The sequence below is a fragment of the Ochlerotatus camptorhynchus genome, unplaced genomic scaffold (assembly GCF_037179485.1).
Source record: "Ochlerotatus camptorhynchus isolate MF236.1 unplaced genomic scaffold, CSIRO-AGI_Acam_v1.1 ptg000841l, whole genome shotgun sequence".
NCBI classification, from domain to species: Eukaryota; Metazoa; Arthropoda; class Insecta; order Diptera; family Culicidae; genus Ochlerotatus; species Ochlerotatus camptorhynchus.
The window spans coordinates 32,035-45,919 of NW_027041301.1; the positions used below are offsets into that span (position 1 = coordinate 32,035).

The window sequence follows — 13,885 nt, forward strand, 5'->3', positions numbered from 1 at the left end:
GTTTACCAATCTCTTAAATAATTAATAACTTTTTCCTGTCTCGTTTTACATAGAAATGAACTTCAGCAAAGTTGTAGCTGAGAAAATTTTCTATAAGAGTGGCTATCGAACTGTTTTGTAGCTTAATATGGAAAAAGACTAGAAGGCAATGAACAAAAAGTTGGGATTTCCTATAGTAATTTACATGTAAACTTCAAATGGCTTGTGCGAAGTCTGTTTCTAACCAAATGAGCTGTAACTTTGGGAGGCTAATCAGGACCCGATTTGAAACCATTTAAGCACTGTGGAGCGAAAAAGTCAAATTTTGCATCAGTCTAGTACACACAAAAAATTATCGTTGATGAAATTAAAAAAATCGTTGGTAGAATTAACAGTTTGCGTTGATTCTTTTTGGTAGAAAGCGGTTAGCTTTCAAAATAAAAGTTAGCCAACAGTCAAATCAAAAGTAGTCCACTCACTACTTTTAAAAGTTTGAACTTTCAAAATGAATTGTACTACTGTCAAATCAAAAGCATCACAGTGTTGAAATTAAAAGTTGATCATTTTTTAACCAAAACAAACTATTAACATAAAAGTTCCTTACTGTTACAATAATATGTACCATTTCGAATTAAAAAAATCACTATTTTCAGTATGAATACCAGCATTTTCAATCATAACAATCAAATTTTTCATTTAAAAATCTATTAATTATAAAATTCCTATTTTTGTGCTTCAATTTCATGTTCCAAAAATAAATTTATGTTTTTATATTGAATGTTTTTACAGTTTACATGATAATTATTAGATTTTTGTATGGTTAGATAGACCTCGTATAGCAGCAGTCAGATTTTGAACTGCATCATCCATGTCTGTTGTGGTCCAGTACGGAGCAACAAAACTCAGTGAACTGGTGGCTTCGCTGAGGATATGTTCTATGTGGGAAGCAGCCAGCGAAGCGTCGTGGATCTAATCTACAATGGTATATAGAAATTAATGAGAGTGTAAAAGTGAGGGGTAATCTGAAATAATCTTGTCCAAGCAGGAGGAAATTTAAGGTCACTTACTGGAATCTTTGTCGGACATTTGCGAGGTTTGCGTCTGTTCGAGAGTTTTTTGTGTTCGTGTTCCATTCCACTACCGGCATTGGCGAGCTGCTCGTTTCTAGAGCCGTATAGACGTCCTTCAGGTAGTTCCAGGTAGGTTTTCACGTTCTAATGGACGACCGGATTCTACTGAAAGATACAATATTTTATTCTTGATCGATACAGGGAATAATTTCAATACTGAACTGTTGCATGGGTCGATGCACAGGCTGGTGGCTGGTAAAATGTTCCACCTATTGTTTGGCGCGTTTTGTCTTTATATACTCACGCTACCGTAGAATAACCCATAAAAGGTAGAAATCTACTCATGAAGAAGTAATTTTGACAGTAAAACAATTTTCGATTTGAAAATTTGCGCTTTTAAAACTACAAGATAAAATCAAAACATTCGTTTTTGAATTGAAAATTACATTGTTAAATTAAATATCTTCGTAGTTAGGGTAACGAATTTGTTGATACTTTTAAATTGAAAGGTCAATATTTTTACTGGTACAATTTTTGTTTTTTGTGTGATACACATATTATTCATTTGACCCATAAATTTCATGTATGCTTCTGGGTGTAATCTGTTTATGTGTGGTCACATGAAAATCATGTGGAATTTTACATGGAAATTTTTCAATAAAAATATGTGGAATTCAATTAGTGTACTTTTATTTCTATCATAATTACCATGCATTTTGAGCAAGTATAGTAGTTTTGCCAGATTCATAGTAAATTTGTTAACATTCATAGTCAACTATACTGAATTCATAGTAGATTTAACGGTAGTAAGTTATTGTTGTTTTCTGTAAAATAGTGTTCGTAACTACACAGCAAAAAAAAAATGTAATATCGATCAATGTAATTCAAGCTGATGTATGAAATAAGGATGTAATAGCAAAGAGCAGTTACAATATTACATCAATGGATGTAATTTTGTTCGCAAAATCGATGTACATCGTACAACGTTATATTACACAACCGATGGATTAACCTGGATGAAATATTCAACAACTTTTTTTTCTGTGCATGGTTCTTGTTTCAGTGTAGACAGAAAAAAAAAGTTGTTGAATATTACATCCAAAAAGCTGCACAGAGTTCATTCCGCTGGTGGTGTAATATTACGTTGCACGATATACCGATTTTGCGAACAAAATTACATCTTGTGATGTAATATTGTATCTGATTTCTGCTATTACATCATTATTTCATACATCAGCTTGAATTACGTTGATCGATATTACATTTTTTTTTGCAGTGACACAGAAAAAAAAGTTGTTGAATATTACATCTAAACTGCTGCAACCAGGTCAATCCATCGGTTGTGTAATATAACGTTGTACGATGTACAACGATTTTGCGAACAAAATTACATCCATTGATCTAATATTGTATCTGCTTTTTGATATTACATCATTATTTCATACATCAGCTTGAATTACATTGATCGATATTAATTTTTTTTTTGCTGTGTACTAGGCTGAACGGATAATACCGAATATCAGTGCCAACCTTTCAAAGGGGCGTAATTGTATTTGTAAACAATGGCTTTAGCCGTCGATTTCTCGCGAATAAAAGCTCACTCATGAAAAATAATGACACCAGCAGGTAGAACAATGTTTCCTCTACCAGCTAGCATTGTTATTTTGGAGAGGTAAGATTTCATTCGCGAGAAATTTGGTGTCAACATTTCAAAGGGGCGTAATTGTTTTTGTGAACAATGGCTTTAGCCGTCAATTTCTCGCTACTAAAAGCTTGCCCCTCCTAGAGTCGGTGTATAATGAGTCACGCCAAGAGAAAAACAATTGAACTCGCATCACGGTTTTCGAAAGATTCCCATTCTTTTCACTTGGCAACAGAGGACTTCTACAACAACTTCAAATGACTTCTAGCGAGAGAAAATATATTGCGGCTGTAGTAAATCATTATATCAGTGATTTTGTCAAATTATCTTAACAAAAAATAGTAGAAATTCTCATTACTAATCATTACAGAGCGTATCCCATGACAATTTAACGCTCACTGCTTGTTTATGCTCATTTCTTCGATTATATTTCATATTTTATTGCAATACCTTTCGTGGACCTTTCATAGCAACGTAATTTTTATTTACTTTGCACGATAGGTAGCCGTTTTGACAGTTCAATAGGTAGACTTGGCTTCACTCTTGGCGTGACTCATTATACACCGACTCTAGCCCCTCCAAATTAACAATGCTAGCTAGTAGAAGAAACATTCATCTACCTGTTAGTATCATTATTTTTCATGAGTAAGCTTTTATTCGCGAGAAATCGACGGCTAAAGCCATTGTTTACAACTGCAATTACGCCCCTTTGAAATGTTGGTACTGAATTGACGGCTAAAGTCATTGTGTGCAAAAGCAATTACGCCCCTTTGAAATGTTGGCACTGCGATGTCGAAATATAGTTCTGGCAACTCTGCCGAAAATGGATGCTTTAATTCCACCCCTAGATTATGGCTCATCGAGCTGCGAAGCGGCAACTTGGCGGCTAACGCTAATAATCGAGGGATGTGAGACGAAATTTCACGTGTTAGAATAATGTTTACATCGGAGATCGGAATATAAATTAAAAGCATAAAGTTTCACCAAACTTACAATTTTAAACTAATATGTTTTCCGTGATTAAACTTCTGCGGTGCAGAACAAGTATTTACGCTGCTACCCGAAAGAATTTCGCATATGATGCAGCTGAGAAGACGTCACTAATTACAAGTCAATCTATTCAACAGTATGAAGACGATTTGGAGAAGCAATTCAAACAAATGCTGCGTGATGATGTTCGCTCGGTTTTGGAACCAGCTTCAGCCGATAGGTCCGTCGAATTTTACCCGCACACGAAACCATCGTTTAATTTCGCAGCGTACGTAAATAAATCCGACACTCTACAAAAAATGGTACAGCTTGGCGTGGATCTACACAAACTGGAGAAACGGAAAGGGATACCACAATTTATTCTTCAACTAGATTTTGAAAGGGATATGAAGGAACATTTGAAGTTTCTTGCCGAAATTGGTGTTGCGCCGGATCAGCTGGGAGAATTTGTCACCAAAAATCCGTTGATATTCAAAGAAGACCTTGGTAACATGGAGGTTCGAATCAACTACCTTGAATCGAAAAGGTTTCAACCAGAACAGGTAGCGAGGATTGTGTCGAAGAATCCATTCTGGCTCATGATAAGCACTCGGCGGATAGATAGGCGGTTAGGATTTTTTCAAAAAACGTTTGAACTAATGGGTGACGAAGTACGCTTGCTAACAACTAAACAGCCAAGAGTTATAACGTATAGTCTTGAACATATAAGGAAAAGTACCTTCTCGATCAAAGAAGAGATGGGTTTCGATCAAAACGAATTGAAGGAGTTGCTGTTGAGTAAACCAAAACTGTGGATGATAAGTAAGTTTAACTTAATTATAGATCTTAATTAAACTGAATCTAACCATGAATATTTTTCTATCCATAGATCAGGACAAGCTTTCATATCGATTTGATTATGTACATCGAAAGATGCAAGTTTCCCACGCAGAGATACTGAAAACACCAGAAATTCTTGAATCACGAGATCATCGTGTGAAACAGCGTCACGGATTTTTGAAATTTTTAGGGAAAGCTCAGTATGATCCAAAAAAAGATCTTTATATTTCTTTGAAATCACTAGTAGAAGGTACCGACATAGAGTTTGCAATTAATATTGCCAAATCCAACATGGAATGCTACAGCAACTATTTGAAAACATTGTAATGCTATGCTCCGGTAAGATAAGGTAGTATAAATAAAATAAGTATCCACCAAGATAAGCGTTGGAAGCATCTTTGAATCAGATCATGTTTTTTGTTGCTCGTTGTGTCACTATTAGCTGAATTTCCCTAGTTCGATTTTCCTCTTCAAAGCGTGAATTGATGTAAACAGCAACGAATCGATAATACCAGCTACAGTGAAAATGCCACCGATAATCGCACAGAGATTTGTTGCGAAATGGCTGAATGAGCTGTAAAGAAAGAGAAATCGTATCTTAGTACGAAATGTTAAATCTTCATCGACATTTAAAGGGCGAAACTGCTTGGAATGTTTCCTCCACCAGCTGGTTTGGTTAGTTTGCAGGAGTGAGCTTTTATTTGCGAGAAATCGGCGGTTGAAATCATTGTTTACAAAAGCAGTTTCGCCCTAATGAAATATGTTGACAACGAAATATGCTTTTACTTCACGTTCAAAACTTACTTCCGTTTTTCCGTAAACCTGACCATCAAAGGAGAGAGTTCATAATTGACGAAAATACCTGGCATTCCAGATTCACCGCTCATCACCGATACACTCTTTTGATGCTTTGTCACGGAAAATTGATTAGTGTGTAGTGTAGGTCCATTCAAGGGGACAAATTCCGTTGGAACGATTTTTATGTAGTACTGAAACATGATTGCGCCTGGAAGTAAGGAAAGGTTTTAATGTTTGGTATCTGGTACCTACATAATTTGTTTTTGTTTTTGTTTTTTTTTATCTATCATAGTCACTAACGCTCGTGGGTCATTCATTCGTGACTTTTCCGGGTATGAGATTTGAACTCGTGATATGATATGGATGATAACCACTATACCGGGGTCGCAGGTACATCGTACCCAACCTTTTCCTTCTGAAAATGTTGATATTACGTACTCCCATTTCGCCAGTTCCTGACTATTTTTTATGTTACCTACACTGCCGTTCTACGCATAACTGTCCCATGTTTAAAATTTTATAAAAGAAAAAAGCGCGATTAACGTTTCGAATCACTTTTGCTTATTGCAGATACGTTACTATAAAATATTATATTACCCCCAATTGAACATAACTGCCTTTTTTAAATTAAATTATTGTTTTCACGTAAAATATTCAATGGGACTGTTATGCCTAGAACAGGCATGGAAAATCATTTACATTCATTTCATGCATTCATTTACATTCATTTGCCTCTAACTTTTTTCATCAACGGCAATCCGCAAAATGATGTACAGAGCTTTTGTAGGTTTTGTTATTAGCTACAACTTTTGACTGTAATTTAAATCTGTATCTCTTATGCATCACGAACTAGAGCGGGCAGAACTTGATACTGTTTTTCAGTGAATGTAAAATACATTCACTGAAAAACAGTAGTGGCTTCTGTTCGCTCTGGTTCGTCATGCATAGAGATACGGATTTGAGTTGTTAAAAAAAAAAGTTGTAGCTAATAACAAAGCCTATGATAACTCCACACATCATTTTGCGGAATTCTGTTGATGAAAAAAGTTAGGGACAAATGAATGTAAATGAATGCACGAAATGAATGCAAATAATTTCTATGCCTGGCCTAGAAACCTGTTATGCAGCAGGAAATTCAACGCATACATATCAGTCCCATTCTTCAATCAAGTTTTAGTAGGACTGTTATGCCTAGAATTTCAACAGGAGACAATAACACTTGATGTTGTTTTTTTTTAAAAAGCTCAGAACAAACAATATGTTTTTCCATTTTTATTCGAATGTTTATGTAAAAAAAATGTTTTATGAATAAAAGTATAATATGCCCAAAAGTAACACGAGACAGTTATGCGTAGAACGGCAGTACAACCAACAATCAATACGAAACTAACGATTTTAAATTGGCTCACTACTTGACTAGCCTATTGGTCCCAAGCAAACGATTAACGTACCCCATTCTAGTCGAAATTCTAGTACTACACTATGTTTGGTTTGATTCGCTATGAAAGTTTGACAGATAAAATGAGGGGTTATTGGTTTTTTCTATGTTTCGAGAGGTGAATCGATTAGCTTGGGACCGAAGAGAGTACCAGAGCTGAGCCAAAAAGTTGAGCACGTTATTTCGGGACCTTCTAGTCTTAGAGTTACCTCTATGGTACAACTTCCAAGCGATCAGAAATTGCTTCGAGTTTTTTTTTATTGAGTAAAGGCTAAGCATAATTTAAAAACGCTTTTAAAATATTTAAAAACAAATCGTTGTGTCATCAAAATTACTTTTATTAAAACCGTTTTGACCTCAAGAAATTTACAAAACAGAATAAAATTATACCAAAACTTTGAAAAATCTTTACATAGTCAAAAACTAGAAGCAAATGATAATGTATTGTAATTTGTGTCAGCAAAATCGGTTGAGAATTGAAGAAATGGGAGTGATATTTTTTTGTGAAAAATGTTTGCTACACAAGGGATTTTGCAAGGGATATGGAAAACTAATCGGTTCTATAACATTCTCCCGAAAACCATTCTCCAGAAAAGATGATGACATTATTTATTTATTATGTATTTTTCGGTACTGAGCAGTTCACGCCAAATGACGAATCGGAAGCTCGACCTTCTTCGATTTGCATGAAACTTTGCATTATTGTTTGTTATGGGAAATGATTCACATTTTTGATAAAATTTACCATTGTGGAACTTACGAAGGTTAGGTTAGGTTATCTTTATTAGGGAGACTTTCAGTCAGAGGCTGGTTCATCTTTTGGAACTTACGAAATTACGTCTTTAAATTTTTCAAACAATTGGATCCCTTAATTTTGAAAAATGTATCGGTTTTTGATGACGATGTATTCATCTGAAAGAGCTTCGTTTTCTGAGCACAACGATATTTTTTTTCGATCTGTCTATGTCAAATCAAGATAACTAACTAATCAAGCTGTTTGATACTAAACGAACATTTGATAACGGCACAAAAGCTTTTGTAAACAAACTTTGTAAGGCCATTTACACGCGAACCGAAGTACGGCCATTATACGCAAACCAGCAACATCATCGGGTAGGGGCAACTCTCACCTTTCCGAAAGTGGTACTGGTTTGCGTGGGCGTCCTTTGGTTCGTGTGCAAAGGGCCTTACAAAGTTTGTTTACAAAAGCTTTTGTGCCGTTATCAAATGTTCGTTTAGTATCAAACAGCTTAATTAGTTAGTTATCTTGATTTGACATAGACAGATTTTAAAAAAAATATGGTTGTGCTCAGAAAACGAAGCTCTTTCAGTTGAATACATCGTCATCAAAAACCGATACATTTTTCATTGCCGTTATCAAATGTTACGCATAAAGGGTGATCGGTCAAAATTTGGTCAATATCAACTTGACGTATTTCTTTCAATTTTGCATTTAAAAAACCTGAACACCCCTCATTTTGGAGGTGTGTATGTGTAGAATGTTGCTCCTATTTTGATTTTGGAATTCACTCTTCAGCTGTCAAAATGCCGTCCAAGCAAGAAGAGCAGCGTATCAAAATTTTGCTCGCGCATCGCGAAAATCCGAGCTACTCACACGCAAAGTTGGCAAAATCGCTAAAAGTTGCCAAATCAACCGTTACAAATGTAATTAAAGTGTTTGGGGAACGTTTGTCGACAGCCAGGAAGTCTGGATCGGGGGGAAATCGAAAACCGGAAGCCGCTGAGACGACAAAGAGAGTTGCCGGTAGTTTCAAGCGAAACCCTAACCTCTCTCTCTCCGAGATGCCGCAAATAAGCTGGGTGTATCGTCTACAACCGTGCATCGAGCCAAAAAACGAGCCGGACTATCGACTTACAAGAAGGTAGTGACTCCAAATCGCGATGATAAACAAAATACGACGGCCAAAGCGCGATCCCGGAGGCTGTACACGACGATGCTGACGAAGTTTGACTGCGTGGTAATGGACGACGAAACCTACGTCAAAGCCGACTACAAGCAGCTTCCGGGACAGGAGTTTTATACGGCAAAAGGAAGGGGAAAGGTAGCAGATGTTTTCAAGCACATGAAACTGTCAAAGTTCGCAAAGAAATATCTGGTTTGGCAAGCCATCTGTACCTGTGGCTTGAAAAGCAGCATTTTCATAGCTTCCGGGACTGTCAACCAAGAAATTTACGTGAAAGAGTGTTTGAATAAACGTCTGCTGCCTTTCCTGAAGAAACACGGTTGTTCCGTACTGTTTTGGCCGGATTTGACATCTTGCCATTACGGTAAAAAGGCCATGGAGTGGTACGCCGCCAACAACGTGCAGGTGGTTCCCAAGGACAAGAACCCTCCCAACACGCCAGAGCTCCGCCCAATTGAGAAATACTGGGCTATTGTCAAGCGGAACCTAAAGAAGACCAAAAAAACTGCTAAGGGTGAGCAGCAGTTCAAGGCAAACTGGTTTTCTGCGACGAAGAAGGTGGACAAGGTGGCTGTACAAAATCTGATGGCAGGGGTCAAGCGTAAGGCCCGGCAATTCGGATTTGGAAAAGCGGAAGCCTAACTGAATATTTTTCCTGAATTTTATACTAATTGAACTTGAAAAAGAAATTTAATTTGATTTTTTAAATAAACGATTTCACCGATTTACACGCGTTTTCCCTTGACAAAATTTTGACCGTATCACCCTTTAATAAAACATTTTTTGTTTATTTTCACATGAAATATTTTTTCTCTAGACCTTTGTCTTAAACGTCATTTCGGTCATTATATTTTTAATTTCGTGTACGTAATTTTAAAAAAAATTACAAGGTCCAAAATGGCCGAATTTTAGCAAAAATGTGAATAATTTCCCATAACAAACAATTACGCAATACAAATCAGAGTAGATCGATTCAAAAATTCATTTTTGTTTCGCTATTTTGCCTGGAACTGCTCTTCTATAACATTCGCCCGAATGTCACAAAAACCCGAAAGACATAAGTCTAAATGTTAGTCACAATCGCCGAAATGTCATATCGACATATGAATTGCATTTTCCTCGCACCCCTTGGAATTTTCCCTAAAAATTGTACTCTCGTTGATGCCAATCTGACACTTTTGGGCATACTGGCAGCGGTAAAACTGACGGAAGTACGACAGAACAAAACAGCTTACTCTTTCACACCTGCATCGCAGTGCTGAATGCTAGAAAGAGTAGTCTGTTCGAGAGTCTGTTGCAGTCATCCTAACCCCTATAATCATCACATTGATGTGAGCAATGACGAAATGCTTGATTGTTGCCCCCGTGTTATTTCCATATCCGAAAACTATTGAGGGAACAACACAGCAAAAAAAAATGTAATATCGATCAACGTAATTCAAGCTGATGTATGAAATAATGATGTAATAGAAAAAAGCAGATACAATATTACATCAATGGATGTAATTTTGTTCGCAAAATCGATGGACATCGTACAATGTGATATTACACAACCGATGGATTGACCTGGTTGCAGCAGTTTCGATGTAATATTCAACAACTTTTTTTGCTGTGAAAAGTGCTTCGTAGTCTCAACGTTCATGGTTCGGCTCCAGTCTGCTCCGTTTAATTATTTATTTTGTCAACATTGTTTTTCATAAATCAAACCAATGGAATTCATGCCGATTTCTTGTGGCTAAAATTCATAAGTTCTTTTGCCTAAGTGCACTTTTTGCGCAATTTTGAGTTAAATTCGACTTACTGAGTTACTCTCATCGGCCATGTAAGGGTTGATATTTTGCCTATTTTGCCCAGTGCAGTGTTCGCGGAATTGTATAGCTGTTCGCATCTCTAATATGCCTGATGTGCCATAAACGCTATATAATATATTATAACGCTTCGGCGAGGCGGGTGATTAACTCTTGTCAAAAAATTGTCACTGTCAAAATTCAGTCAAACTTTACTCACAAGATTACGTGATTTAATGCGATCACACATCAGAACTATTGCTTTCCTGCGTTGCACATAGAAAATTCCTGTATTAAGCATTTAAAATCATTAAAAATCGTGTCTGTAGATCAGTCACTTCAATCTCACATCGTTGCAAAAATGCCAGCTGTTCCGGGAAGCATGTATGGACAGAACCAACAGCCGTCCTGTTTCGATCGGATGAAAACAGGATTTACCATCGGTTTCTGCGTAGGAATGGCCAGCGGTGCATTGTTTGGTGGATTTTCTGCTTTGAGGTATACAACTTAGTTTCTAATAAGTATTCTTAATATGCAAATTGCTAAAATTGCATTGTGCTTTACCTATTGTTTCAAACTTGAAAAAAAAAATCTAAATAGGTAACAAACCTACATTAGTTACTTTATATTCAAGCATGTTAACGCTGGATATGCATTATGTTGCATCTATAATGCACGTTAATACCATAGGATAATGTGTCGAATAACTTAATTCTTTTACAGATACGGACTACGAGGGCGTGAGTTGATCAACAACGTCGGCAAAACCATGATCCAAGGTGGCGGCACATTCGGCACCTTCATGGCAATTGGAACCGGAATTAGATGTTAAATTACTTTAAAGAATATGTTAACGAAACCAATTATAAACCAACAACCAAAGGAAAGGAGCATGTCAACAGCAATAAAACAATGTTCTACTCACCTTCGTGGGCAGTTTCCTCCGTGAAATCCAATGGTCTAGTTTGTCCGTAGCCGAACTCCTCTCCAAACGACAGTGTATTAATTCGATGGGACGTATTAAACCGACTTGAAGAGAAAGGTTGTACGTCATGTACGTGAATGTGACTAATAGAGAAACTTTTTCCCGGTGCAATGTGGAAGCTTCCACCCACTCGGTTCACCTGCATTGACCCATAGACCTGACATCCCTCGCTAAATGCTTTGGATTCGAGACTCTTTTTACCAATCATAACATCATTCTGACATTGTTTGAAATCTTCCAATGTAGGATTCCATTGCTTGTCTCGGTAGGCATCGATTACGTCTTGGCAAGTATTACAGCAACTGTTGTGAAACCAGACGAATGATTTACACAAGGGGTTATGAAAAAAAAAAAACATAACTCAATACTTACTGGGAACTGTTCTTTTGAGCTCCATAGCATGAGCCACATTTATCATCCGTAGATGGAGTTTCGGTGGTTTCGATGCGTGGTTTGGGCGCTTGTATATCTTCTTTTTTTGGCTCTTCTATTGGATTTCCCTGAAGATCCATCCTTCTTTTATAAATTGTATGCTCAATATGTAGGTGCTGTTCGCCGGTAGCATCTTGAGCATCTAGGGATACATCTAATAAAAAATGGAATTAATTTTTAATTCTTAAATTGCTTACGTTTGTCACAGTGTAACTTACAATCGCATGAGATTCGAGGAATGTAAAAATCCAAATTAATTTTCAGTTTTTGCCCCCGTGTTGAGTCCACGAAAAGCTCATCGGTAACGACTGGCGTTAAGTAGGATATAAGCTCCGAATAAATAAGAACAATGATAATCGTTCCGCTAATAAATGTTACTGTAAGTAGAAAACGATTGATTTCTCTACTTGAGAATATTCTGAATTTTAATATTAATCACTTACATGTAGCCCCACCAACAGTTCTAATGCTGAACTCCTTATCAATTTTTGGGTACGCGTCAAACCGGCGTAGAGAATCCAGTAAAGCCATGATGGTATAATTCAATTTCAAACAGATATTATTCACACGCGTTTAAAGAAGAAGATTTGACAAAACAAAATTACCGCTTCTTAAATCCACTGGAAATAAATTAAGAGTCTGATAAAAAAACACGTATCCACCACGTCAATAACCACCATCGATAAAAGCTTCGTTTGTGATTTTTTTTTGTTTTGATTAAAAAATTGTATGACGTTACGAAAATTGAAAACCGGCTTTATTCGAGGCAACTGACATACATAGAGGTGGTACAATATGGGAAACCGTATAAATGTCGAACACTTACATCATATTCGCGACAAGTACACGCAAGAACAAAAAACCCTAATTTAGGATATCAACTTAAACGCTGTCCAGACTGGAGAGTAACTTTCTGTGTTGCAATTATTTGACAACCGTTATTACATGTTATAACTGTTATAACATGTTATAACGGTTGTCAAATAATTGCAACACAGAAACCACCATCAAGATAGCGCTATAACATGTTATAACTCTGTAGTCTGAACGTATAGTACGTTGAGACTACAGAGTTATAACATATTATAGTGCTATCTTGATGGTGGTTTCTGTGTTGCAATTATTTGACAACCGTTATAACATGTTATAACTCTCCAGTCTGGACAGCGTTTTACCCAGATTTGGGTTTGCTGGACAGAACAATCCAACTTTTTACGCTAGCCCGCTATAAAATCTGAATAACCCCCATTTGACATTAGATGCTTACCATTAGAGCCAGTTAAAATATCATGTAACGCAAAAAAGTGGATTGTTGGAAGCCCTCTACACACTAACTCGAAAGTACCCATTAAATGGGTTTCTTGTACTCATATTTTTAAGTTAACTGTCAAAAATGGGTATATAAATTGCTGAAGTATGTGTCAGTGATTTGTTTTTATCGGGAAAATTTTCCGCTATGAAATTTTTTTCCCCGATGAAAACATTTTGCGTATACGTATACGCTCGCGAATACGCGACGTAGTGTACGTACGATAAACGTCAGCAATCTATATTATCCAAAAATTAAAAGCAGGTACTTTTTCCCCATTTTTGAAAATATATTCTACTCTTAAAATTGTTAAATACATGTCTTCAATTCAATTCTTCGAGACATCTCTAAAGAACTGGAAGCGCAGGACAGAATGTGCAATCATTTTTATATTGCGTGCAAATCGGTAAAAAATCGCTGTTGTGTCAGTTTTGAGTGCAATGGTTTTTGCAGTGCGGTAGATTTGCATTATTTTACCTCAATGTCTATTGTTCGATGTACACGGATAGAAATCTCCTTATACCTTTTGGCAAATTTCTATTGCTGATTATTCATAAAATGTATAAGTCAACTAATGAGCAGACGCCTTGCAAAAAGTTTATGAAGATCATGTGTCAAATGAAATGTATAAGCGGTCACACATACCTTTTATGCATTCTTATAGGACCTATATGGTTTGTCTTATGGAATGTATAAGGCTGATGTTTGGCA

The 13,885-nt window shown here is 36.5% G+C and overlaps 3 protein-coding genes across 3 annotated transcripts; 2 read left to right on the forward strand and 1 right to left on the reverse strand.

Moving 5' to 3' along the window:
- Positions 1–3,636: 3,636 nt before the first annotated feature.
- On the forward strand, positions 3,637–4,906 carry LOC135715281 (transcription termination factor 3, mitochondrial-like). Its single transcript, XM_065238617.1, has 2 exons — positions 3,637–4,482; positions 4,550–4,906. The coding sequence occupies exons 1-2, from the start codon at positions 3,699–3,701 to the stop codon at positions 4,825–4,827; spliced, it is 1,062 nt and encodes a 353-aa protein (XP_065094689.1). The 5' UTR covers positions 3,637–3,698; the 3' UTR covers positions 4,828–4,906.
- Positions 4,907–4,927: 21 nt separating this feature from the next.
- On the reverse strand, positions 4,928–12,535 carry LOC135715280 (endoplasmic reticulum-Golgi intermediate compartment protein 3-like). The gene is made up of 6 exons (XM_065238616.1): positions 12,309–12,535; positions 12,084–12,242; positions 11,806–12,019; positions 11,374–11,735; positions 5,305–5,506; positions 4,928–5,074 (listed from the first exon to the last, which is right to left on the reverse strand). Exons 1-6 carry the CDS (start codon positions 12,394–12,396, stop codon positions 4,939–4,941), a joined length of 1,161 nt encoding a protein of 386 aa, XP_065094688.1. The 5' UTR covers positions 12,397–12,535; the 3' UTR covers positions 4,928–4,938.
- On the forward strand, positions 10,722–11,399 carry LOC135715282 (reactive oxygen species modulator 1-like). The gene is made up of 2 exons (XM_065238619.1): positions 10,722–10,946; positions 11,172–11,399. Exons 1-2 carry the CDS (start codon positions 10,810–10,812, stop codon positions 11,278–11,280), a joined length of 246 nt encoding a protein of 81 aa, XP_065094691.1. The 5' UTR covers positions 10,722–10,809; the 3' UTR covers positions 11,281–11,399.
- Positions 12,536–13,885: the final 1,350 nt, after the last annotated feature.

Excerpts from the sequence above, each read along its gene's own strand:
- LOC135715280 (XM_065238616.1), bottom strand. The coding sequence starts at position 12,396 with ATGGCTTTACTGGATTCTCTACGCCGGTTTGACGCGTACCCAAAAATT. Across the intron at positions 11,736-11,805 it reads GCTCAAAAGAACAGTTCCCA|TTGCTGTAATACTTGCCAAG; the intron begins GTAAGTATTGAG and ends GTTTCACAACAG. Across the intron at positions 5,507-11,373 it reads GGAGGAAACTGCCCACGAAG|GCGCAATCATGTTTCAGTAC; the intron begins GTGAGTAGAACA and ends CCTTACTTCCAG.
- LOC135715281 (XM_065238617.1), top strand. The coding sequence starts at position 3,699 with ATGTTTTCCGTGATTAAACTTCTGCGGTGCAGAACAAGTATTTACGCT. Across the intron at positions 4,483-4,549 it reads ACCAAAACTGTGGATGATAA|ATCAGGACAAGCTTTCATAT; the intron begins GTAAGTTTAACT and ends TTCTATCCATAG.
- LOC135715282 (XM_065238619.1), top strand. The coding sequence starts at position 10,810 with ATGCCAGCTGTTCCGGGAAGCATGTATGGACAGAACCAACAGCCGTCC. Across the intron at positions 10,947-11,171 it reads GGTGGATTTTCTGCTTTGAG|ATACGGACTACGAGGGCGTG; the intron begins GTATACAACTTA and ends ATTCTTTTACAG.